At 45.7% G+C, this 26,773-nt stretch overlaps 1 protein-coding gene across 1 annotated transcript in view; it reads right to left on the reverse strand.

Annotated features, from left to right (window-relative positions):
• atp8b3 (ATPase phospholipid transporting 8B3) overlaps positions 1–22,908 on the reverse strand; it is a 39,788-nt gene extending 16,880 nt beyond the window's left edge. The window contains exons 1-22 of the mRNA XM_038998906.1: positions 22,872–22,908; positions 22,271–22,389; positions 22,014–22,127; positions 20,962–21,060; positions 20,561–20,622; positions 19,705–19,777; positions 19,334–19,404; positions 19,117–19,208; positions 15,623–15,781; positions 15,409–15,497; positions 15,000–15,193; positions 14,587–14,798; positions 10,607–10,638; positions 10,289–10,445; positions 8,933–9,121; positions 8,505–8,617; positions 7,859–8,023; positions 7,565–7,676; positions 7,410–7,485; positions 7,097–7,220; positions 4,429–4,615; positions 4,011–4,234 (exon numbers count right to left, since the gene is read on the reverse strand). Of these exons, the coding sequence (XP_038854834.1) occupies positions 4,011–4,234; positions 4,429–4,615; positions 7,097–7,220; positions 7,410–7,485; positions 7,565–7,676; positions 7,859–8,023; positions 8,505–8,617; positions 8,933–9,121; positions 10,289–10,445; positions 10,607–10,638; positions 14,587–14,798; positions 15,000–15,193; positions 15,409–15,497; positions 15,623–15,781; positions 19,117–19,208; positions 19,334–19,404; positions 19,705–19,777; positions 20,561–20,622; positions 20,962–21,060; positions 22,014–22,127; positions 22,271–22,389; positions 22,872–22,908 (2,700 nt within the window). The remainder of the gene's footprint in view (positions 1–4,010; positions 4,235–4,428; positions 4,616–7,096; positions 7,221–7,409; positions 7,486–7,564; positions 7,677–7,858; positions 8,024–8,504; positions 8,618–8,932; positions 9,122–10,288; positions 10,446–10,606; positions 10,639–14,586; positions 14,799–14,999; positions 15,194–15,408; positions 15,498–15,622; positions 15,782–19,116; positions 19,209–19,333; positions 19,405–19,704; positions 19,778–20,560; positions 20,623–20,961; positions 21,061–22,013; positions 22,128–22,270; positions 22,390–22,871) is intronic.
• Between the last annotated feature and the right edge of the window lie 3,865 nt (positions 22,909–26,773).

Genomic DNA, 26,773 nt, shown 5'->3' on the forward strand with positions numbered 1-26,773 from the left:
ATGTTCCTATTCGTGCGTTTTCTTGTTTTATGTAAGTACGTCGTCTAGGTCTGTCTACACCGTTTGTTGTTTTTGTTAGTTTAATCAAGTTCGTGTTTCGTTAATAAAATATGTCTTTTCACTACGCTGCGCCTTGGTTCCCTCAATACTCCTCCTCTTCAGATGAAGAGGAGGAGGACCGCCGTTACAGAATCACCCACCAAGAATCCAGAACCAAGCAGCGTAATTTGGAGCAACGGGGAAGTATACAGGACTTGTGGAGTTGGGAGCAAATATTTAACGGAGAAGGACCATGGGCTAAAGTGAATCACCGTCCATGGGAACAGCTGGAGGCAGCTCGGAGAGTGGAGGAAAAGAGAGAGAGGAACCGGAGTTATGAGGGAACGCGTCTTGCACGGAAGCCCAAAAAGCCCGTGAGTAACACCCAAAAATTTCTTGGGGGGGGGCTAAGAGGTAGTGGGCCAAGGGCAGGTAGGAGACCTGCGCCCACTTCCCAGGCTTACCGTGGAGAGCGGGAGTACGGGCAGGCGCCGTGTTACGCAGTAGAGCGCACGGTGTCTCCTGTACGAGTGCATAGCCCAGTGCGGGTTATTCCACCTCCCCGCACTGGTAGGGCTAGATTGGGTATTGAGCCAGGTGTCATGAGGCCGGCTCAACGCGTCTGGTCTCCAGTGCGTCTCCTCGGGCCGGCATACATGGCACCTGCCTTACGCATGGTTTCCCCGGTTCGCCTACATAGGCCGGTGCGGGTTATTCCACCTCCCCGCACTGGTCGGGCGACCGGGAGTATTCAACCAGGTAAGGTTGGGCAGGCTCAATGCTCAAGAGTGCCAGTACGCCTCCACGGTCCGGTATTTCCGGCGCCACCTCCCCGCCCCAGCCTAGTACCTACAGTGCCTACACTACGCACTAGGCTACCAGTGCGTCTCCTGAGCCCTGTTCCTCCTCCACGCACTCTCCCTGTAGTGCGTGTATCCAGTTCGGTGCCTCCAGTTCCGGCACCACGCACTAAGCCTCCTGTGCGTCTCCAGAGCCCTGTACACACTGTATCTTCTCCCCCTACTAATCCTGATGTGCTTGTCCTCAGCCCGGTGTCACCAGTGCCGGTACCACGCACCAGGTATAGAGTGGGCTTTGAGAGTACAGTGTGCCCTGTCCCTGCTCCCCGCACTAGTATGAAGGTGCGTGTCCTTAGCCCGGTGCCTCCAGTTCCGGCACCACGCACCAGGTCTACAGTGCGCCTTATCCGGCCAGAGCCATCCGTCTCACCAGCGCCATCTGAGCCATCTGTCTCACCAGCGCCATCTGAGCCATCCGTCTCCCCAGCGCCATCTGAGCCATCCGTCTCCCCAGCGCCGTCTGAGCCATCCGTCTGCAATGAGCCTGCAAAGCCGCCCGTCTGCCATGAGCCTGCAAAGCCGCCCGTCTGCCATGAGCCTACAGAGCCGTCCGCCAGACAGGAGCCGCTAGAGCCGTCCGCCAGACAGGAGCCGCTAGAGCCGTCCGCCAGACAGGAGCCGCTAGAGCCGCCCGTCAGACAGGATCTGCCAGAGCCGCCAACCAGACAGGATCTGCCAGAGCCGCCAACCAGACAGGATCTGCCAGAGCCGCCAACCAGACAGGATCTGCCAGAGCCGCCAACCAGACAGGATCTGCCAGAGCCGCCAACCAGACAGGATCTGCCAGAGCCGCCAACCAGACAGGATCTGCCAGAGCCGCCAGCCTGCCATGAGCGTCGAGAGCCGCCAGCCTGCCATGAGCGTCGAGAGCCGTCAGCCTGCCATGAGCGTCGAGAGCCGTCAGCCTGCCATGAGCGTCGAGAGCCGTCAGCCTGCCATGAGCGTCGAGAGCCGTCAGCCTGCCATGAGCGTCGAGAGCCGTCAGCCTGCCATGAGCGTCGAGAGCCGTCAGCCTGCCATGAGCGTCGAGAGCCGTCAGCCAGCCATGAGCGTCGAGAGCCGTCAGCCAGCCATGAGCGTCGAGAGCCGTCAGCCTGCCATGAGCATCCAGATTCGTCAGTCAGCCAGGAGCTGCCCTTCAGCCAGAAATGGCTATATACCCAGAACTGCCCCTCAGTCCAGAGCTGTCTCTCTGTCCGGAGCTGCCTTTCAGTCCGGAGTTGCCCCTCTATCATGATCTCCCTCTCTATCTTGATCTACCTCTTTATTCTGATCTATCCCTCTGTCTTGTGCTATCCCTCTGTCTTGATTTATCCCTCTGTCCCGGTGCTGTCCCTGTCATGGATGTTACTAAGAGGATTTTGTGGGGGTAAGATATGGGTGGACATTTTTAGGGGTAGATGGAGGCTAGGATTGATTATGGTGGGGTGGGGACCTCGCCCGGAGCCTGAGCCACCACCGTGGTTAGATGCCCACCCAGACCCTCCCCTAGACTTTGTGCTGGTGCGTCCGGAGTTCGCACCTTATGGGGGGGGTAATGTCACGTTCCTGACCTATTTATGTTAGTTGTTATGTGTGTTAGTTGGTCAGGACGTGAGGTTGGGTGGGCATTCTATGTTTTCTGTTTCTGTGTTGGTTTTGGGTTGCCTGGTATGGCTCTTAATTAGAGGCAGGTGTTTGGCGTTCCTCTAATTAAGAGTCATATTTAGGTAGGCGTTGTCACAGTGTTCGTTGTGGGTGATTGTCTTCCGTGTCTGTGTTTGTACACCACGCGGGACTGTTTACGGTTTGTTCGGTTTGTGTAGCCTATGTTCCTATTCGTGCGTTTTCTTGTTTTATGTAAGTACGTCGTCTAGGTCTGTCTACACCGTTTGTTGTTTTTGTTAGTTTAATCAAGTTCGTGTTTCGTTAATAAAATATGTCTTTTCACTACGCTGCGCCTTGGTTCCCTCAATACTCCTCCTCTTCAGATGAAGAGGAGGAGGACCGCCGTTACAATACCATTCAAGTCTGTCCTAATAACCAGATGGAATTAAGTTAATTCTAATAATATGCTGTTGAGAGAATAAAAATATGAATTTGGAGCGTACATATTAATGAAGGTAATTTTCTTTCCATTATGGATACATTAAAGGAAAGTGATTCTGCCTTCTTCGTCTTCACCTTTTCTTATGTTTCATTATGATTATACCTTTATACAGTATACTGGTTCTCTATATTAATATGTTTTTTTGAAGTGGTGTAAAGTACTTAAATAAAAACACTCTAAAGTACTACTTAAGAAGTTTTTAAGGGTATCTGTACTTAACTTTACTATTTATATTTTTGACAATTTGTACTTTTACTTCACTACATTCCTAAAGAAAATAATGTACGTTTTACTCCATACATTTTCCTTCACACCCAAAAGTACTTACATTGAATGCTTAGCAGGACAGGCAAATGGTCCAATTCACACACATCCCTGGTCATCCCTACTACCTCTGATCACTGACTCACTAAACACACATGCTTCGTTTATAAATGATGTCTGAGTGTTGGAGTGTGCTCCTCTAGCCATAAACTAAAAAACAAGAAAATAGTGCTGTCTAGTTTGCTTAATATAAGGAATTTGAAATGATTTATACTTTTACTTTTGATACTTAAGTATATTTCAGCAATTACATTTACTTTTGATACTTAAGTATATTTAAAACCAAATACTTTTAGACTTTTACTCAAGTAGTATTTTACTGGGTGACTAACACTTTAACTTGAGTAATCTTTTATTAAGGTATCTTTACTTTAAGTCAAATGTGACAATTGTATAATTTTTCCACCACTGGTTCATTGCTAGGATATCAAGACAGCTGTAACATTTGATAGCAATATTCAGGCCTTTTAAATTCCAAGAAATAATGGGTAGCGTTGCCATAAAAAAACGAATGCATTATTTACGATGGAATTGTTATCTTTAGTCTTAATAAGCCCATGGATGTGAAACAAAAACAGGACCCACAGGGAAACCCACCCATTGGTCGTTCCCCACCCAGAACCCCCTCCCCCGTAAACCATTAGCGTTATATGAATGATTCTGGTGCTAAACCAATGTGACCAGTGTTGCCATCTAACCTGGGCACTGAAGCCGTTGAAGAAGCCGAACCAAATGTGCACCAAAGCGAAGCTGCAGGTTTTGTACAGGAAGTAACGCAGAAAGACAGCAATTCGGCGGTACGACCAGCGTCCGTGGACCAATAGGAGTCTCTGTAGGAATCTGAACTTGGCCAGGGTATAGTCAGCATTCTGAACTGCCTGACCCCCCTCTACCCCAGCCAAACCTACCCCTATATGAGCCGCTACAGGAGGGAGGAGGGGAGAGAGAGAGAGAGAGAGAGAGAGAGAGAGAGAGTGAGAGAGAGAGAGAGAGAGAGAGAGAGAGAGGGGGAGGGAGGGAGTGAGTGAGTGAGAAAGAACATGTTAAACACACCCTGTCTTTGAACAGAAATCATAACATAATTTCACAGTCAACCTTTTTGTCCATCACACTCACTCTTGATCATGTTCACGTCGTTGGCGCCGTCACCTATTGCCATGATGATGGAGGTGGTGTTTTTCCTAACGAGTGTGACCACGTCAGCCTTCTGGCCGGGAGTCACACGGCAACAGAGCACTGACTGGCACAGCCCTGCCAGGGACATGAACCTGGCACCCCACTCTGGCCTGGCATCAATCTCCGCCTGAGAAGGGACAAACCATGAACACTATTAACCTTTTGTCTGATGGTTTTCTGAATAAACAACAAGATAAGGCAGCCTTTAGATAAAGGGAGTGTTTACTAGACTCAGAGCAAATGAATGATACAGAATTATGGATAATCACTAAGCTATAAGGTTTTCAGTCTTATGGTCTTAAAAGGGAGCGTATTAGCATTAACACCTTTACTACCGGTCCAAAGATTTAGAACTGTCACGCCCTGATCTGTTTCACCTGTCTTTGTGCTTGTCTCCACCCACCTCCAGGTGTCGCCCATCTTCCCCAGTATCCCCTGTGTATTTATACCTGTGTTCTCTGTTTGTCTGTTGCCAGTTTGTTTTGTTCGTTGAACCTACCTGTATTTTGTTTCCCTGCTCTCGCTTGTTCCTTGCTCCTGTTTTCTAGTTTCCCGGTTCTGACCGTTCTGCCTGCCCTGACCCTGAGCCTGCCTGTTGTCCTGTACCTTTGACCCACTACTGTGGATTACGGACCTCTGCCTGACCTGATCCTGAGCTTGCCTGCTGTTCCGGTGCCTTATATCCCATCTGAATTATTGACCCCTGCCAGCCTTGACCTGTCGTTTGCCTGCCCCTGTTTAAAGAATAAACTTTAGTTTCTTCAACACTGTCTGTGTCACGCCCTGACCTTAGAGAGCCTTTTTATTTCTTTATTTGGTTAGGTCGCGGTGTGATTTGGGTGGGCATTCTAGTTTTTCTATTTCTTTGTTGGCCGGGTATGGTTCCCAATCAGAGGCAGCTGTCTATTGTTGTCTCTGATTGGGGATCATACATAGACAGCCTTTTTTCCACCTTTAGTTTGTGGGATCTTGTTTTTGTGTAGTGCCTGTGAGCACTGCATTTGCTTCACGTATCGTTTATCCTATCATTATTAAAGATGTGGAACTCTACGCACGCTGCACCTTGGTCCGCTCATTTCAACGAACGTGACAGTCTGCACCTGGGTCATTCCTTAAAAGGTGATAAGAACACCTACTCATTCAAGGATTTTTCTTTATTTTTTTACTATTTTCTATATTGTAGAATAATAGTGAAGACATCAAAACTGTGAAATAACACATATGGAATCATATAGTAAACAAAAAAAGTGTTAAACAATTGAAAATATATTTTATATTTGAGATTCTTCAAATAGCCACCGTTTTCTTTGATGACAGCTTTGTAATCTCATGACATTCTCTCAACCAGCTTCATGAGGTAGTCACCTGGAATGCATTTCAATTAACAGGTGTGCCTTCTTAAAAGTAAATTTGTGGAATTTCTTTCCTTCTTAATGCGTTGTGTTGTGACAAGCTGGGGGGGATACAGAAGATAGCCCTATTTGGCAAAAGACCAAGTCCATATTATGGCAAGAACAGCTCAAATAAGCAAAGAGAAACGACAGTCCATCATTAGTTTAAGACGTAAAGGTCAGTCAATACGGAACATTTCAAGAACTTTGAAAGTTTCTTCAAGTGCAGTCGCAAAAACCATCAAGAACTATGATGAAACTGGCTATCATGAGGTCCGCCACAGGAAAGGAAGACCCAGAGTTACCTCTGCTGCAGAGGATAAGTTCATTAGAGTTACCAGCCTCAGAAATTGCAGCCCAAATAAATGCTTTACAGAGGTCAAGTAAGAGACACATCTCAACATCAACTGTTCAGAGGAGACTGTATGAATCAGGCCTTCATGGTCAAATTGCTGCAAAGAAACCACTACTAAAGGACACCAATAAGAAGTAGAGACTTGCTTGGGCCAAGAAACACTAGCAGTGAACATTAGACCAGTGGAAATCTGTCCTTTGGTCTGGAGTGCAAATGTGAGATTTTTGGTTCCATCCGCCGTGTCTTTGTGAGACGCAGAATAGGTGAATGGATGATCTCCTGTATGTGTGGTTCCCACCGTGAAGCATGGAGGAGGAGGTGTGATGGTGCTTTGCTGGTGACACAGTCAGTGATTTATTTAGAATTCAAGGCACACTTAACCAGCATGGCTACCACAGCATTCTGCAGCGATATGCCATCCCATTTGGTTTGTGCCTAGTGGGACTGTAATTTGTTTTTCAACAGGACAATGACCCAACACACCTCCAGGCTGTGTGAGGGCTATTTGACCAAGGAGAGTGATGGAGAGCTGCATCAGATGACCTGGCCTCCACAATCACTTGACCTCAACCAAACTGAGATGTTTGAGATGAGTTGGAGCACAGAGTGAAGGAAAAGCAGCCTACAAGGGCTCAGCATATGTGGGAACTCCTTCAGAGTTGGAAAAGCATTTCTCATGAAGCTGGTTGAGAGAATGCCAAGAGTGTGCAAAGCTGTCGTCAAAGCAAAGGGTGGTTATTCGAAGAATTTGTTTAACACTTGTTTGCTTACTACATGATTCCAAATGTGTTAAAAAAATGAAGAAAGAAAAACTCTTAAATGAGTAGGTTTTCTAAACTTTTGACCGGTAGTGTATGTTTACCAGTTCAGGGCCGGTGAGGACCAGTGCTAATTTCTCCCCAGCCCTCTCCCTGTCCACACACCACAGCTCTGTCTCTTTGCCCTTGGAGAAAGTAATCTCTGGATCAGGAGACTGGAGGAGCTGCCTGTGGGAGGATACAGAAAAATAGATATATTGGAAAAGTATCGTCAATGTGTGTGTGTGTCCATGTGTGTGTCCCCGTGTGTCTCTGTGTGTTTGTCCGTGTGTGTGTGTGTGTGTGTGCGGGAATGTGTGTCTTTGTGTGTCTGTGTGTTTTCGTCTGTGTGTATGTGTGTGTGTAAATATGTTTGACCTCAGTTCATCCCCTTCTAGTAGTCTGGTATCAGGATCCAGAAGTCTGCAGGCGTACCCTATGTTCACCACTGTCTCTGCAGAGAGAAAGAGAGAGAAAAAAGGAGTGAAAGACCAACAGACAGAGACAGACAGACAGCGGGGAGCAGTAGTTACCTTTCTTGTCCCCGGTCAGCACCCAGACTTTGAGTCCAGCCTGTCTGAGCATGGAGATGGTCTCAGGGACCTCGTCCTGCAACCGGTCCTCTATAGCTGTCACCCCCAGCAGCTGCACAACAGGAACCAGGATGTAGAGAGTTTATCACTCTGATTTGGATCACATTGCATTTATATAAATAAAGCGTTCATGAGTTTCCTTGATGGGCGTCATCCTTTGGAGCATAGGAATTCTCCTCAAATGTCATTGTATGGTAAACATACTGTTATGCAGTGCACTGATTATGAGGATACCTTTAGATCTCTCTCCATGTCGTCATGCAGCCGTTCCAGCATGTCATCACGGTTACGGGTTGTCATGGCAGCCTGGGCCATGGTTTTGCTCCACTCCTCCCATTTGGCCTCAGATACAGTACGCTCAGCTATGCACAGAGTCCTCAGACAGGACTGGGCAAACAGCTGGAGGAGGACAGGAATATACTGGATGAGATGCTGGATGAGATGCTGGATGAGATGCTGGATGAGATGCTGCATGAGATCTACTTACTCTGCTTATCATCAAATCTAATTGTATCTGTCACATGCTCCGAATACAACAAGTGTAGACCGTACAGTGAAATGCTTACTTACAAGGCCTTAACCAACCATGCAGTTCAAGAAATAGAGTTACGAAAATATTTACTAAATAAGGTAAAGTAAAAAATTAAATAAAAAGTAACACAATAAAATAACAATAACGAGGCTATATGCAGGGGGTACCTGTACCGAGTCAATGTGCGGGGGTACAGGTTAGTCGAGGTAATTTGTACATGTAGGCTACCTGCCGCCCCAGTGTGTGTGTGTGTGTGTGTGTGTGTGTGTGTGTGTGTGTGTGTGTGTGTGTGTGTGTGTGTGTGTGTGTGTGTGTGTGTGTGTGTGTGTGTGTGTGTGTGTGTTTTACATCTAAGGCTCTCTCAGTGCTTTCCAGATGTGGACAGTCTTTTTGTAGTCTCTCCAGGATCACTATGTCAGCACCTTTACAGTATAACTTCAGCCCTCCCTCTGGCTCCCGCACTGCACACACAAAATACATCAGAGGATAGAACACATTTATACATGTCAGGAGAATACATCAAGATGAGAGACTGAGGGATAGAGAGATGAAGGGAGAGAAAGGGAAAGGGTCCAGGATAGGGGAGCTGTGGGGCAGATGCATCCAGTCTCACTCAGGTAGTCACTAGATAGCCATGCTAGAACGTACAAAAGAGGAAATTCTGTCAGATCTTTTGAGAAAGTACATCATTAGGATATATTTTTTACGGGTAAGCTCAAGGTTAGGGTCGTACATTCATCCTTTCTAACATGGCCAGATAGTAATGTCAGTCTTACCCAGTACAGACATGCGTCGCCTCTGGCTGGTGAAGTCTAGCAGAGTGAGGAGCTGGTAGTGGCGTTTGAGGCCCAGCTCACTGACTGTCAGAGAGTCCCTGGTCCTGGAGAGGAAGACCCAGCCCAGCTCCCTGGCTGCCCCCACCAGGGCCTCTTCGTCTGGGGATGCAGCCTGGTACACCGGGGCCCCTGGGACAAACATCACGCAACAGAACTGTAACAGTATCTGGGCGATTCCAAGCCAGCATAGCACAAATATATTTTTTGGCATCTCAGATTCTTCTGGCAATTCTCACATAGTAGATTTATTAGGAGGAAGGATGTTCGGCATACTTTTTACATGAAAATCACGAAAGTGGCAATTTTAGGCCCTTTTTAGACCTATATATGCCTCTTGTCAGACCCTATGATCTGTGAACCGTACATGATACAGACAACATCTTGGTGTCATTATGCTCCATATAGTGCTCTCTCAAATATGGAGTACGTCTAGATTCTGAAATACTATTTTTCACATTCATTTATTCAACACAGAATTATGAATATGAATATCTCAAAATAAACCTTTTAGATATAGCTTCTTATTTTTAGACATATTGCTTGGAACAATATACTCTTTAAACAAGTCACATTTCCAGAGTGGGTGCTATGCTACTTTTAATGATATGACCCACTTTATACATAGAAATTGACATTATAGATCAATATAATGTTCCCTTTGAATCCATTTTCCCTTCACTGTCTTGCTCATAAAATGTATCATACCTTCAGAATTAGCAGAGAGCCGACTCTGGAAATGTGATGTACTTGTTCCAAACAATATGTCTTAAAATGAACAAAATCAAAAATGGTTCTTTTGAGATATTAATGTTTTTAATGTTGAATAAATTCCTTTTAAAATATGTATTTCAGAATCATGACCAACTCCATATTTTGGAGAACACTACAAAGAGTATAATGACACCAAGATGTTGTCTGTACGGTACGGTTCACAGATCATAGGGTCTTACAGGATGCATGTATAGGTCTAAAAAGGGCATAAAATGTCAACTTTCACTTTCAAAAGGGTTTGTGATACAAATGTAAAAAGCATGTCAAACATCCTTCCTCCCAATTAATTTTCTATGTGTGAATTGCAAGAACAATCTGCCATACCAAAAATATATTTGCCCTACGCTGGCATGGAATCGCCCAGCTGTATTGTTGTATCATGCTGAGATGTGTTTTCCTACTTCTTGAGAGGGTTTAGTACAATTTTATTTTACTGTACAGAAAACACCAAGTATTTACCGAGTTAAATTTACGAACTTACATGGTAAAATGTTAATTACACAATAATTACTTGTTTGCCCTCACCGTTCTTCCATTCGGTCATGACGGTGTGGCAGAGTGCCAGTGTGGTGAGGAACTGTCTGCTCTGTGTGCACTGCTGCCCCCTCAACTTGTCCACCAGCCGCTGGTCAGACAGATACAGACCCCCACAGGAGAACGGGTTCCAGCTCAGGTCTAATGTCTGGGGGGAGGCAGAGGTGGGGCAGAGAGATGGAAGTTATGTTATTTTGTTTGTCTACTACTTCATGACTGATTTGACAATGTGCAAATAAACTGAATTAACCACATAACGTGAATGTTTTCCTCTACAATGATTTGGTACATCTAAATCTGGATCATTACCTGTGATTCCTCTGCACTGATTGACGCATCACCTGAAAAATTCAAAAAGGAGAAATTAAGACATTTTGAGATAGAGTGGGGAGAGTGGGGAGAGTGGGGAGAGTGGGGAGAGTGGCGAGAGTGGGGAGAGTGGGGAGAGTGGCGAGAGTGGGGAGAGTGGGGAGAGTGGGGAGAGTGGCGAGAGTGGGGAGAGTGGGGAGAGTGGGGAGAGTGGCGAGAGTGGGGAGAGTGGGGAGAGTGGCGAGAGTGGGGAGAGTGGGGAGAGTGGGGAGAGTGGCGAGAGTGGGGAGAGTGGGGAGAGTGGGGAGAGTGGCGAGAGTGGGGAGAGTGGGAAGAGTGGGGAGAGTGGGGAGAGTGGGGAGAGTGGCGAGAGTGGGGAGAGTGGCGAGAGTGGGGAGAGTGGGGAGAGTGGGGAGAGTGGGGAGAGTGGCGAGAGTGGGGAGAGTGGGGAGAGTGGGGAGAGTGGGGAGAGTGGCGAGAGTGGGGAGAGTGGGGAGAGTGGCGAGAGTGGGGACCTTTAGACTGACAGTAAGCATGTTCTAACTACCAGACCGATAGTAGTAGTAGACAGTGGGCAGATGGGGTATGTGATTCCAGACAAATTTCAGATTACACCTTGACTCTAGAGGGCTGGACCAACATTCAATATTTAACACTTATGGGCGTGTCTATATTATTATTTTAACACTTACGAGTGTGCCCTGATTTGTTATCAGAGTGGCTGCGGATCCGACTTTTCTGGACCCCTCTTTCCTGACAGCTAAAGGTCCCGAAGATTCTGCGCATGTGCAGGATTCTCTACTTTACAAACAGTCTCTGCTTTACTCGTAGAGGCCAGGCTACTCTGGTAAATGGTGCTGGTTTAATAAAGTTGGATCAAAGTTGAATCAAAGTCTGCAAGATCAGATAATGATAGTATTCTACATAATAGAACCAAATATAATAGCAGAGTATACCATTACTGTAAGACAAAAACACCACCTAATTTCATGACCGCTGGCTACGTCCCTTCCGTCTTCAAGAGAGCGAGAGTTGCACCCCTTCTGAAAAAACCTACACTCGATCCCTCCGATGTCAACAACTACAGACCAGTATCCCTTCTTTCTTTTCTCTCCAAAACTCTTGAACGTGCCGTCCTTGGCCAGCTCTCCTGCTATCTCTCTCAGAATGACCTTCTTGATCCAAATCAGTCAGGTTTCAAGACTAGTCATTCAACTGAGACTGCTCTTCTCTGTATCACGGAGGCGCTCCGCACTGCTAAAGCTAACTCTCTCTCCTCTGCTCTCATCCTTCTAGACCTATCGGCTGCCTTCGATACTGTGAACCATCAGATCCTCCTCTCCACTCTCTCCGAGTTGGGCATCTCCGGCGCGGCCCACGCTTGGATTGCGTCCTACCTGACAGGTCGCTCCTACCAGGTGGCGTGGCGAGAATCTGTCTCCTCACCACACGCTCTCACCACTGGTGTCCCCCAGGGCTCTGTTCTAGGCCCTCTCCTATTCTCGCTATACACCAAGTCACTTGGCTCTGTCATAACCTCACATGGTCTCTCCTATCATTGCTATGCAGACGACACACAATTAATCTTCTCCTTTCCCCCTTCTGATGACCAGGTGGCGAATCGCATCTCTGCATGTCTGGCAGACATATCAGTGTGGATGACGGATCACCACCTCAAGCTGAACCTCGGCAAGACGGAGCTGCTCTTCCTCCCGGGGAAGGACTGCCCGTTCCATGATCTCGCCATCACGGTTGACAACTCCATTGTGTCCTCCTCCCAGAGCGCTAAGAACCTTGGCGTGATCCTGGACAACACCCTGTCGTTCTCAACTAACATCAAGGCGGTGGCCCGTTCCTGTAGGTTCATGCTCTACAACATCCGCAGAGTACGACCCTGCCTCACACAGGAAGCGGCGCAGGTCCTAATCCAGGCACTTGTCATCTCCCGTCTGGATTACTGCAACTCGCTGTTGGCTGGGCTCCCTGCCTGTGCCATTAAACCCCTACAACTCATCCAGAACGCCGCAGCCCGTCTGGTGTTCAACCTTCCCAAGTTCTCTCACGTCACCCCGCTCCTCCGCTCTCTCCACTGGCTTCCAGTTGAAGCTCGCATCCGCTACAAGACCATGGTGCTTGCCTACGGAGCTGTGAGGGGAACGGCACCTCAGTACCTTCAGGCTCTGATCAGGCCCTACACCCAAACAAGGGCACTGCGTTCATCCACCTCTGGCCTGCTCGCCTCCCTACCACTGAGGAAGTACAGTTCCCCCTCAGCCCAGTCAAAACTGTTCGCTGCTCTGGCACCCCAATGGTGGAACAAACTCCCTCACGACGCCAGGACAGCGGAGTCAATCACCACCTTCCGGAGACACCTGAAACCCCACCTCTTTAAGGAATACCTAGGATAGGATAAAGCAATCCTTCTGACCCCCCCCCCCCCCCCCCCCCCCCTTAAAAGATTTAGATGCACTATTGTAAAGTGGCTGTTCCACTGGATGTCATAAGGTGAATGCACCAATTTGTAAGTCGCTCTGGATAAGAGCGTCTGCTAAATGACTTAAATGTAAATGTAAATGTAAATGATTCATGATTGTGCGAATGGTCACATTTTTCTCTCAAATCAGATTTTTCAAAACTCAACAGCATGACCACTAGGCAAAACATAGGCTTTGATTTCAACTAAAACACAGGTAGGCTATGCTACAGTTTGTTAACACCATCTGCTCTAAAATCAAATCAAAGTTTATTTGTCACGTGCGCCGAATACAACAGGTGTAGACCTTACAGTGAAATACTTACTTACAGGCTCTAACCAATAGTGCAAAAAAGGTATTAGGTGAACAATAGGTAGGTAAAGAAATATAACAACAGTAAAAAGACAGGCTATATACAGTAGCGAGGCTATAAAAGTAGCGAGGCTACATACAGACACCGGTTAGTCAGGCTGATTGAGGTAGTATGTACATGTAGATATGGTTAAAGTGACTATGCATATATGATGAAAAGAGAGTAGCAGTAGCGTAAAAGAGGGGTTGGCGGGTGGTGGGTGGCGGGACACAATGCAGATAGCCCGGTTAGCCAATGTGCCGGAGCACTGGTTGGTCGGCCCAATTGAGGTAGTATGTACATGAATGTATAGTTAAAGTGACTATGCATATATGATAAACAGAGAGTAGCAGCAGCGTAAAAGAGGGGTTGGGGGGGCACACAATGCAAATAGTCCGGGTAGCCATTTGAATACCTGTTCAGGAGTCTTATGGCTTGGGGGTAAAAACTGTTCAGAAGCCTTTAGGTCCTAGACTTGGCACTCCGGTACCGCTTGCCATGCGGTAGTAGAGAGAACAATCTTTGACTGGGGTGGCTGGGGTCTTTGACAATTTTTAGGGCCTTCCTCTGACACCGCCTGGTGTAGAGGTCATTGTACATCCTTCACAACAAGATTGTAGGCTACTTCGAAACAACACTGAATAACTCAATATGATCTAAATGCATATCTCTATAAAACTGATTGAGATCAAATGGTTGGTATGCAGATGCTGCGTAAACGTCTTACCGGTTAAACTTGAAGAATTAGCATTTACGATTGACAGTGAGAAAGGTGAAAGGAGGGTGACCACAACAATGTGTTCGGAAAGTAGAGGCAAAGAAACACATGCGCAGAACTTGATTTGGATCTTCAGCTCTGGGGAAAAGGTATCCAGGAGGGCGGGGCGGTTACTTTTTGTTATAGTGCCCAGCACTTCCAGACAGCCTTGTAACTCAAGCCCTGAGTCTGACACACATACAAATATAGGTCTTGGTCTTTAGTCAGATGCAAACAAAAGTGAGTTCAGTCACTGTCTTTCCGAACCAGGGAGCAGACTGAGAACCCGCTGCACAATAACACAAGGCACTCCAGGCCCTTGTAGGTTTAGTGGTGAAACCAAATCTAACACACACAGACAGAGGGTGGTTGTTTCCAGGTCATAGGCCATCCTTACCATAGACGTCCCCTGCAATGCAGCACTGTCTGAAGAGCAGGCGGTTCTGGGTGAGGGTGCCTGTCTTGTCACTCAACAGATGTCCCACCTGACCCAGTTCCTCATTCAGAGAGGTGTTCCGGGCCTGGGCAGGGATGGACCTCTCCACCCCTCCTCGCATCTCTACGTCCCAGCCTATAAACAGGCTGTGCAGCACGTGGATCATCTCAAACCTGCACACAGAGACATAAACAGACTCAATACTAGATATGTGACCGACAAAATACATTTCAATAGAGATTCATAGACTGCTGAATAAGTATGCTGTGAACAGTACTATAGGATTGGAAGAGCTGATTCCACTTTTCGATTTCTCGTATTGGAATTGAATGAATTCAAATAGAACTGACACCAACCCTGGTAGTGTTACTCACGTGATGTAGAGAGACATGGGCATGGCAGGGCTGAGCAGGATCACATAGCTCCAGTAGGTGAGGAAGGCTGTGTAGATGGGTGAGTTTCCGTTCGTTAAGGCAGACAGAACCTCTATTTGGGACGACACACGCCCCTGAAATACTCCCGACCCCACAGCCAGCAGTAGAGCCATCAGCAGTATGAACAGCACTATCTGAGATCACAGACCCACACATACATGTATATGAACACACACATTAAAATAAAATAATTCTTTAAAAAAGCACACACATAAAAAAAGTTGGATCCTTTATCATAATAAAATGAGTCAAGACAAGAGAGTTATATAAATGAGCAGATTAAACCATCTATCTCCATAACTCTCACACTGCTTTACTTCCTCATCCTCTCCTGGTCTTTATCACTCACCCCAATGACAACTTTGTTCAGGACCTTCTCAATCTGAGTCATCTTGACTCTGAGCCGACCAACGTTGCGAAGGATTTTACTATCTGAGCCTGAGGGACAGGAAGATCTGTGTTATTTACATGTTCAATTTCATTGTCCTTGTCATTGATCTGTTAGGGGGAAAGAGAGGGTGCATAAAGTATTGAAGCAGGGGCTATGTATGTGTGCTGAGTACCGGTGTATATGGCCATGCCAAAGGCTGTGTCTGTATTTCGAAGTACTGTTCCTCTCAGCAGGATGTGTTCACTGTCCAGAGGGTGGCGCTCTCCTCTCCAGCGGAGCTCCCCCCGGAAGGTGTACAGATGGCTGTTGGGCTCCTCACACAACACAACGCCTGAAAGAGGGAGGGAGAGAGGGAGAGATGGGGTGGAGAGCGAATAAGAGAGGAAAGGAGGGAGAAAGAGAGAAAGGGAGGCAGAGAGAGAATGATGGAGGGATAAAAAGAAAGAAAAGGCTGTTTACATTTGTAAACCCTCTCCTCCAACCCTACCCACTCAGCCCCTACCCATATGGTCATGTGCCATCGCAATCTTCGCTCTCGCTCTCCCACTACTCTCTCCTCTTCTATCCTATCGTCTCTCCCTTCTGCTAAATCCTACTCCCTCCTGTCTCCTAATTCTGCCTGTTTGACCCTACTCTCCTCCCTTTCCACATCCTATGACTCGCACCGTCCCCTTTCCTCCCGGTCGGCCCTCCCCTCCTGCTCTGTGGCTCAGTGACTCAGTGGGAGTCTACAGAAAAGGGCTGCGGGCAGCTGAGCGAAACTGGTGGAAAACAAAACTTCCAGAGGACCTATCATCCTTTCACTCCCTCCTCTCTACCTTCTCTTCCTCTGTATCTGCTGCTAAAGCCCCTTTCTACCGACAACCTGCCAACTCGACCCCATCCCTTCCTCCCTTCTCCAGACCATCTCTGGAGACCTTCTCCTATTCCTCACTTCCCTCTCCTATTCCTCACTTCAAAATGGCCAGAGTCACTCCCCTCCTCAAGAAACCAACACTCAACCCCTCTGGCATCAAAAAGTACAAACCGGTATCCCTTCTTTCTTTTCTTTCCAAAACACTTCAGCGTGCTGTCTCTGACCAACTCTCTTGCTATCTCTCTCAGAACTATCTTCCTGACCCTAACTAGTCAGCCTTCAAGACGGGTCATTCAACCGAGACTGCTCTCCTCTGTGTCACAGAGGCTCTATGTTGACATAGCAACATCAGGGAAACTTGCAAGAAGGGAGTAGTGAATCATATTACAGAACTTCTGCAACATCTTAAATTGAGACTCTCATTCTCCTTAATTGCCAGCCTGAACACGTTATGGAAGAGATTAACTGTATAGGAAGCTCTGAGGACAGCCAATAGGTCGTCTGGATTGTGGACAGCCAATAAATTGTCAGATGCAAACAGATTATAATCTTTAGTGGAAAACAGTTCTTGAGGGCTTGACTTTTTTATAGGCCTACGGGTGAACCGGTGTTTGAGTTGTGTGGTTGGAATATCATTCATTTCAATTGATGTGCTGCACAATGGACATATAATGCACAATGTCTCAGGAAAGACTGTATGGGTTGGCAATACTAAGTATAGAAATCAACCTGGACCTAGAGGCCTAATGAAAACATTTGCACACAAAAAAGGAGAACTTCAGGAGACCAGAGGAGTCTAAGAAGTTGGATTTCATTTAATTTAAATTCCTTAAATATTGCAGCCCATTTGTGTAGGCCAGATAAAACCCATTGAGTTCAATGATAAATAGTGACTGAATTTATACTCAATAACTTTTTTCCTCATTGTCAGGCTATTTGATTTGTCATTTTTATAAAAAGTTTATAAATAGCGGGTAAATACTGTAGGGCTATATAGCTATAGATAGTACACTGCATAATGAAACAATCCCCAATAAGCTTGTGTTTTTAGGGTGGACTGACTATTATTTGGCATTAATAGATTGTTTTTAAGCACTTTCTATCCAAGCTGGAAGAGAGCGTGACGACGGCTCAGGTTCAGTTAGGCTATAAAGGACAGTTGTATATTCAAAAAAATAAATTGGTAGCTGATTAGTATGCTGTTGCATCGAAAATACATTTTACAATTTCCAGTGTTTGAATTTTACATTTTAATTAATGAACAAGTAATTACATAATTGCCACCAGCCAGAAGTCTAAAAATGGGAACCTGTGTTATGCCAGCGATCCCGGTTCACAACTCCACAATGTCCCCCACCCAGAGTCCAAAGAACCCTGGCATGACCCTGGACAACACCCTGGCATGACCCTGGACAACACCCTGGCATGACCCTGGACAACACCCTGGCATGACCCTGGACAACACCCTGGCATGACCCTGGACAACACCCTGGCATGACCCTGGACAACACCCTGGCATGACCCTGGACAACACCCTGGCATGACCCTGGACAACACCCTGGCATGACCCTGGACAACACCCTGTCATTCTCTGCAAACATCAAAGCAGTGACTCGCTCCTGCAGGTTCATGCTCTGCAAACATCAAAGCAGTGACTCGCTCCTGCAGGTTCATTCTCTGCAAACATCAAAGCAGTGACTCGCTCCTGCAGGTTCATTCTCTGCAAACATCAAAGCAGTGACTCGCTCCTGCAGGTTCATTCTCTGCAAACATCAAAGCAGTGACTCGCTCCTGCAGGTTCATTCTCTGCAAACATCAAAGCAGTGACTCGCTCCTGCAGGTTCATTCTCTGCAAACATCAAAGCAGTGACTCGCTCCTGCAGGTTCATGCTCTAGCTACAACATCCATACAGTACGACCCTAACTCACACAGGAAGCGGCGCAGGTCCTAATCCAGCCACTTGTCATCGCCCGTCTGGACTACTGCAACTCTCTGTTGGCTGTGCTTCCCGCTTGTGCCATCAAACCCCTGTAACTTACCCAGAATGCTGCAGCCCGCCTGGTGTTCAACCTTCCCAAGTTCTCACGTCACCCCGCTCCTCCGCACCCTCCATTGGCTTTCAGTCAAAGCTCACATTCACTACAAGACCATGGTACTTGCCAGCAAGATGAACTGCCTTCAGGCTGTGCTCAAACCCTACATCCGAACCCGAGTACTCGATTCTGCCACCTCTGGTCTCTTAGCCCTCCCACCCCTACAGGAGGCCAGCTCCTACTCGGTCCAGTCCAAGCTCTTCTCTGTCCTGGCACCCCAATGGTGGAACCTGAAGCTAAAACAGCATAGAGCTTCCCCATCTTCCGAAAACATCTTCCAAAAAAAAACCTCGCACCCACATTTTTCTAAATAAATAAATTGCCTTTCGTAAATTAACACTCGCACTCGCACTTCACCCCCCCCCACCCCACTAGCTCTGAAACATGTACTTACTATGACTGTGATATGTTGTAATTTCACCTAGCTATTTTAAGATGAACGCACTACTGTAAGTGGCTCTGGATAAGAGCGTCTGCTAAATGACTCAAATGTCAAATGCAACCTGACACTGACATATTGTTATTATGAGCTCACCCTCATTTTTATACACTTTGCATTTTTTCCTAATTCCCTTTACTTCCTAATGCTCTGAGTCAGGGCGGTGACTACTATTGAAGGCAGATAGGGTCTGCTTCAGTTATGAGCTCACCTTATTTTGCATACGCTTTGCATTTTTTCCTAACTCTCCTAATGCTTTGGCTCAGGTGGTGCCTACCATCGAAGGCAGCCAGGGTCTGTTCTGTGGGGTCAGTGGTCATCTCTGTGTGGGTGGCGTCCAGGGCCTGCCGGTACTTTAGATTGGTCTCTCTGCAAAGACAGGGACCACGGTCAGGCTTCATAACCCTCAGCTTAAAATAAACAGGTCATATCTGGTTCAGTGTACAGTATAGACAAGAGTACATTGTCAGTATATGGATGTTTCTGTCCCCTACCCATCAATGTCAGCTGTCTCTACGTAGCACAGGCTGTGTGGCTCAGAGCTGCAGAGGAGCAGTAGATCTGCCTACAAGGGATACAGAAGGAGAAGATGTCTATAGAGAGAAGCACAAAGGGAGATGGGCGACCAGACAGTCAGGGCTAGGGAACCGCTTTGGACCTTTTTTAGTACCCTTTCTGTATCCATTTACTTTTTCTATTGTTGTTGACTGTCGAGAGGTAAACCTGCAAGTAAGCATTTAATTGCACTGTGTTCTCCATGGATAGCATGTGTATATGACGAATAAACAGATTTTAATTTGACTCTATGCAAACCTGCAGGTGGTGCTGAATCAGCTGAAGCTAAAGCCTAGGCATGGAAACTCACCGGGATTATCTGGTCTTTGTGAATCCGCAACACATCTCCCACACACACATCCTTCCACTGGGATGGGCTGAAACTGAGACGTGGAGTGGAGAGAGACAGAAGGTAGAGAGACAGAAGGGAGAGAGTCAGAAGGGAGAGAGGCAGAAGGGAGAGAGGCAGAAGGTAGAGAGACAGAAGGGAGCGAGACAGAAAGGAGAGAGTCAGAAAGGAGAGACTCAGAAAGGAGAGAGACAGAAAGGAGAGAGACAGAAAGGAGAGAGACAGAAGGGAGAGAGACAGAAAGGAGAGAGACAGAAGGGAGAGAGTCAGAAGGGAAAGAGACGGAAAGGAGAGAGACAAGGGAGAGAGACAGAAAGGAGAGAGACAGAAGGGAGAGAGTCAGAAGGGAGAGAGACAGAAGGGAGAGAGACAGAAAGGAGAGAGACAGAAGGGAGAGAGTCAGAAAGGAGAGAGACAGAAGGGAGAGAGACAGAAAGGAGAGAGACAGAAGGGAGAGAGTCAGAAGGGAGGGAGTCAAAAGGGAGCGAGACAGAAGGGAGAGAGTCAGAAGGGAGAGAGTCAGAAGGGAGAGAGACAGAAGGGAGAGAGACAGAAAGGAGAGAGACAAAAGGGAGAGAGACAGAAAGGAGAGAGACAGAAGGGAGAGAGACAGAAGGGAGAGAGACAGAAAGTAGAGAGACAGAATGGACAAAGAAAGGAGTTGAGGTAAAGACCTATATTATTTATCTTGTACTAGAAGCACAAAGGAACTGACATAGAGTAGATTGACACAAATGTTTAAATGTTTTACAGTTCACAAGGGTGTCTGAAGTTAGGTTTGTGCCCTAAGAGGCAGAGCTGGCATCTTTGTGCTCACCTCTGGGAGATGAGAACATCACTGGGTCGCCTATTAATCTGAGAGTCACTGCGTCTCCTGGCCTGAGGGAGAGAGAGAGAGATAGTAGAGACAGACAGACAGATAGTAAATGGTGAATAGGAAAGAGCAAGAGAGAAAGAGAGAAAGAAAACACAATTAGGGGACCATATAGTGACACAAGCTGAGAGATTTACATCCTTCACTAATTGACAAGTCAACACCATAACGCAGTGATGCACTTAACCACAGAATGCTCCATGCAAAACATAATCGCTGCTGGAGGAGAGAAGCTAGCTAAAATCTATGCAACTTGGAAGATCAGTTTGTCAATGAGTACAAGGAGTCAATGAGGACAATGAATGAGAGAGGTGCGTGATTGGAGGGTGAGTGAGTGATCTCACCAGGTCATTGGCCAGGTCTTTAAGCCCCCGTACTGACAGCACTATTACCAGGGGAATGGTGGTGGTGTACCAGGGGATGGACGAGATGGCAGGGACACACTGGAAACACACACACACATGCACATATGCATGCACTCTAGTGCTGAGCGATTAACCAAGGTTTTTATTGTTGTTGTTATTAAGCAACTAATTGACCGACGTTGGTTCAATTACTTGAATACCATTTTTTTTTGTGTGAGCCCAACGAGCTGTTTCTCTAGAGAGAAATCAAATTATTCCCGAGAGAAATCAAGTCAAGAACTATGTGGGACCCTGGACTGAAGGAAGTTGTAGTTCACATTAAGCAAATATTCAACCTAGTTCAGTGCAGAAATGGGGTAATTGCCTTCAATGACCATAATCCATTGTGCCTGTTCTTTCCTGCTCGGACAGAGACGGATACACTTTTACAGCTGCTACATTAGGTTAGATGGACACACCGCATAGAACGCATGAGAGAGGAACGTACACAACACAACAACGAGAGGGATAGAGAAGAATGTGATAGTATGCCTTATCTACTTTGAAGAACTAGTCAAATGATTTTGTCAGACATACTTAGGATTTTAAATTTGAATGTTCACTATTTTCGGATTTAGAATTTCCATTAAAAAGCTCTAAAGTCATTTCAATGTCATTATTTCATAATGCATTTAATGTTTAAAAAAAATATCAAAACCAAAATCAAAAAACCCTAATTATGTTTTAATAATTGGACTGAAACCGAACTGACCTAAAAAAGCACTGTTCGCTCAGCACTAATGCACGCACACACACACACACACACATATTGAGTACCACATTCACTGAATCACAAGTATAAATTGCACATAAGCTGCTCATACTAGAACACTAGTCTAAAACAATCGAAAATATTACCATTCTTTTGTCAACATATATACAGATAAATAAAATCACTCATGTCAAATATTGCCCAAAAAATACATATGATTTACCCATCCTCAGAAACCATAGAAATGAACTGAGTAGATAAATGAAACCCAGAGTCTGACCTGCATCACCACCATGAGGAGGAAGTAAAGGTTAGCTACTCGCTGGAACTGTTCGTACAGCGTGAGGGGTAGGAAGGTCAGAGGGGAGTACTTAAAACTGCGCACCACATTGTCCTGGCAACCCAACCCAGCGGACAGACACAGAAAGAAACACAGAGAGAGAGACACAAGGGAGACGTGAGTGTTTGTCAATTAGTGGGTTAGTGTGTTTGTGCCTACAGTGTTGGGTTACAACAACACAGTGTACTGTGACTCACGGCATATCGGCCCCAGCGGAAACACAGAAAGGATCTCCGCTGTCGATGTTTGTGGAAGTGGCGGCTGTTTGCTCTCACCTCCCACGTAATATCTTTTAAAGACAGGGTTAAAGAAAAGCCTATTACAACCACAAATTGGCTTTCTCTATCACCAATGAGATTTGAGGAGGGCATAGCACAGGGACTAGGTCACGTCACTGTCCATCACATATGGGGTAGGATGAGATCATGTGTGTGTGTGTGTGTGTGTGTGTGTGTGTGTGTGTGTGTGTGTGTGTGTGTGTGTGTGTGTGTGTGTGTGTGTGTGTGTGTGTGTGTGTGTGTGTGTGTGTGTGTGTGTGTGTGTGTGTTTGTGTGACAGACTGTAGTGTGTTATTATTACATCTCTCAGGGGGAATCTTGCAACCCCTTATTCCCCTATCCCGCGCCTGGAGAAGGCAGAAATTACTCTAATAGCTTCTTCTGAGGAAACCGGATCCCTTAAAACACTCCGTCATTATCAAACTAGGTCAAAGGTCATATATAGGATGCTTTATTTGACATCTAGACACACTTTCACTTGTTTCATGCAAATATGGATGGACACAAAGACTGGACTGACCTGTTTCAGGGTTGGTGGTAGTATCCCCTTTGGGCATGGTGCTATAATGACTAAATATACTGTTCTGGAAGAGTGAAACAGAAATCAACAGGCAAGTTATTCATAACATTGACTCTCATGCCAGCCTTGTAACTTATTACACTGTTGCCATGCTTGCTTACCTCATAGAACACACAGAGAGAAAGAGGGAATCTTGACTTCTCAAATCATTGACTGTGACCTATTCTCATCAGAAAGACACACAAAATACTATGTTACTACTGGTCGTTTGAGGTGACTGAGTGTGAACTCAAATGGTCCCAAGGTTTAACATTTAAGACGTTCGATCAGTAGATGACAAAATACCTACCGAACATGAGTTAACCCAGCTTTGGTTGAAAGTCTTTGTTTGGTAAGCAGTTGGTAAAACTTGTCGATCCAACTATTTGAGTATCATACTTTTAAGCCAGGACTCTCAACAGGTAACACAACAAGAGGCGGGGAATCGTGGTTCGGTGGTAGATATCCTGTTTTCATCTGTCACCATGACCTAAAGACGAGTAATGATCCTATTCAGTGGAATGAATGTCGACCCAGTTCACCTCAGATAGACCAGAGAGAGGGGCTCCACCTCCTTAGCTATAACTCTCTAATTCCCTCTTCTCCTTTCAAAGAAAAGAGATAACAGGTAAATGTTACCTGATGACAACAAACACCAACCCTAAACACTAGCCTCCCGCACACATAACACCTGTTACCAGGTGACTGGCGCACGTGCCAACGACCTCAGCAGTCAGACCACAGCTGAATATTAACATGGTGGTGACTTTCCACACATTCTCCACAGCATTTCATAACAATTCACCTGCTGGCGTTCCTCCCTCTTTTCCTGCCTCTCTCAGTCCCTGCCCATCTCTCTTTCCCAGGTAGCTTCAGTATCAACATATTCTACCTGCACCTGCCAGAGGGAGGGAGGGAGGGAGGGAGGGAGGGAGGGAGGGAGGGAGGGAGGGAGGGAGGGAGGGAGGGACAATGTATGAGGAGAGATGGGAGAAAAAAATAAAATGAAAGGTGGAAAGGTTATAAGAGTTTGTGGGAGAACACAAATACCAGTGGTCCCTCGTTCCCCAGCCCCTTTTCCCTGGCCATTCAACACTGGACCATTGAGATGTACTCGTCTGGACAGAGGGACTCATTGACGTCTTTGGCTGAATTTCAATAGTTTAAGGAGGATGGGAAAGCGGTCTACAGAAAACAAGGAAATTATTTTGAGATTTAGTCTTTGTCACAATGCTAATAAGGCTAACTAACACAGGCCTGAATGTCAGGTGAAAGTATGTATAAGTAGGTAATAGGTCACCATCTTTGTCCTGGAAATACCAGGCCAAATTCCCAGCTCTGATTTCCTTTCAACATGGGTTTCATGTTCTTTCCCCTCACAACACAGAGGTCTCCTTTTCTTCCCCACATCCCCCTCTCTCCCTCTTCCCTCCTCTCCCTTTCCTTCTCCTCCTATCTCTTCCTCTGTCTTTTCTCTCCCTCTCTCTCTCTCTCCCTCCTTCTTTCTCCATTCCTCTCTCCTCTCTCCTTCTCGCTCTATTTTTCCCTACCTCTCTCTCCCTCTCTCTCTTTCTCCCTTCTTCTCTCCTCCTCTCTCCTTCTCTCCTTCCTTCTCTGTCTATTAGATCACTCCAAGCTGCAGGAGGACTGAGATGAGGATGGAGGGGCACAGTGAGCTCCCTCCCATGGGTGGTTACTATGTCTTTATCCTCAAAGGGAAGCTCATGTCCACACAAAGCCCCATGTATCGACCTTACAACATGATGAAAAACCTCCATACACCTCAACTAGGAAAGTGCTTTCGGTATACCACGTTATGCCATAAGCAATTTGATTGTTTATGGCATAACATTGTCTGCTATTTAGTGACATGATCTGTTAACTCACTATTGCATTGGGATAATCAATGATACCTGTGAAGGAAAATATGTTACAGTAAGAGGCCTATTACATTCAATATGTATGGCCTATTGTATTTGAATAGCCATTCTGGTCTAAATTCTTTTTCCAGTCCTCTTGTGTATTTCAAGTTCTCAACCACATTCAGAGGACTGGCGTGGACCAGAAAACCACCCAGCTAGCACATAATGTTCTGAGAACCATATGTTTCTTAGAACTCAGTGAGAGTGTGTTTGTCTTATGGTTATTTTGCATACAACTTTCTGGAAATGGTGCAGGAAAGTTGCTTGGCTTTGGAACATTCTCAGCATGTCACGCCCTGACCATAGAGAACTTTTATTCTCTATGTTGGTTAGGTCGGGGTGTGATTTAGGGTGGGTCATCTAGGCGTTTATATGTTGATGTTGGCCTGTTATGGTTCCCAATCAGAGGCAGCTGTTTATCATTGTCTCTGATTGGGGATCATATTTAGGAAGCCATTTCCCCTTTGTGCTTTGTGGGATCTTGTGTTTGTGTAGCTGCCTGTGAGTAGTCCAGAACGTCACGTTCCGTTTGTGCTTGTTTGTTTTGTTTGGTGAGGTTCTATTTATTAAAATATGTGGAACTCTGCGCACGCTGCGCCTTGGTCCATTCCTTATGACGAACGTGACACAGCACATGTAGCTCTTTCCTACAGTCAAATTACCAAATAGCCTTCTAGTGGCCTCATGGGTGGAATGTTATTAATATTTTTCATAATTAATCAACTTTTTAATTTAATTAATTTTTTTATCCGGTGTTTCTATGTCAAACAGTTTTGCTATATTTCAGTCTCCTGTGATGTACATCAAGTGTAACATTGGGATTCAAATTCTAAATGTAAGACATTTGAACTATATCTGACATGGTACAGGTGTCTTCTTTTGTTTAAAACCATAACCATGTGTGTGAGGTGTATACATTTGTTTCGAAGTAGATTTGTTTAAGACTACCAAGAAACCCTCTGTGTGACCATGATTTAACCCACGGCAGTAAAAGGATATTGAACTTGACAAAAAAAATATATTGGTACTTCATTACTTTCACAGAACGTTTCCTAAAAGTTCAAACATGGTTACATTCAATTTCTCTCTATCCTCTATCTTGTTAAGTGTGTGTGTTGACTGCTCCCACTAATTGGCCACACCTGAGTGCTTGTTTCCTTTGAATTTGGGTCTATTTGAATAGACTAAAATGAATAATTTTGTATGCATACCAACACATGGCATGCTCGCTCCATCCTGGTGGCGCAGTGGACTAATTCCATGGATAGAGAACAGAAGATTATAGGTTAGAATCTCACTGATGCCATGTCACTTTAAAAAATAAATGTGTTTGCATGGTTATTGTCTAAGGAAATTAATGTCCATGTGTTCTATCTGGGCTTGAAGTTACACAAAGTTAACCCAAAATAAGCTAGCACTGTTATTAAAAGTCTTATTGAAAGATTTAAGGAAGTTATTCAAAAACCTCCAAATAACCTATAATTTCTGTTCTGAGAGCGTTTGATTTGATTTGATTTAATAAAACCTCCCAGGAAATCTTTCAAGGAACCAGAGCAAAACGTTTTCAGAACCTCCATGCAACCTAAAAAATGTATGTTCCCAGAACATGCAAAATGTTCTGTTCTCAGAACATTTAAAAAAACATTTTGTTTTACCGGTCAGGAAACCTATGGCTTCTTTCCCACAACCAATGTGAAACCAAAAATATACATTCCCACAACCTCCAATGAACCAAATGTGCTAGCTGGGCGAGGTGGCCACATCAGTGGAAACTACTGAATGGCCTGGAATCACCATGGAACTACAGCAACTGTCAGGATTTAATATCAAAATGGTGGGTCAATTTCCTTAGGTCAAAAGGCAACATATCACCATTACTGTTTGGAAGATCAGAAGTGGACATGCAATGACTATCATTGGTATCAGTATGAAATAAATACA

This window comes from Salvelinus namaycush, chromosome 8, assembly GCF_016432855.1.
Source record: "Salvelinus namaycush isolate Seneca chromosome 8, SaNama_1.0, whole genome shotgun sequence".
Classification (NCBI taxonomy): domain Eukaryota; kingdom Metazoa; phylum Chordata; class Actinopteri; order Salmoniformes; family Salmonidae; genus Salvelinus; species Salvelinus namaycush.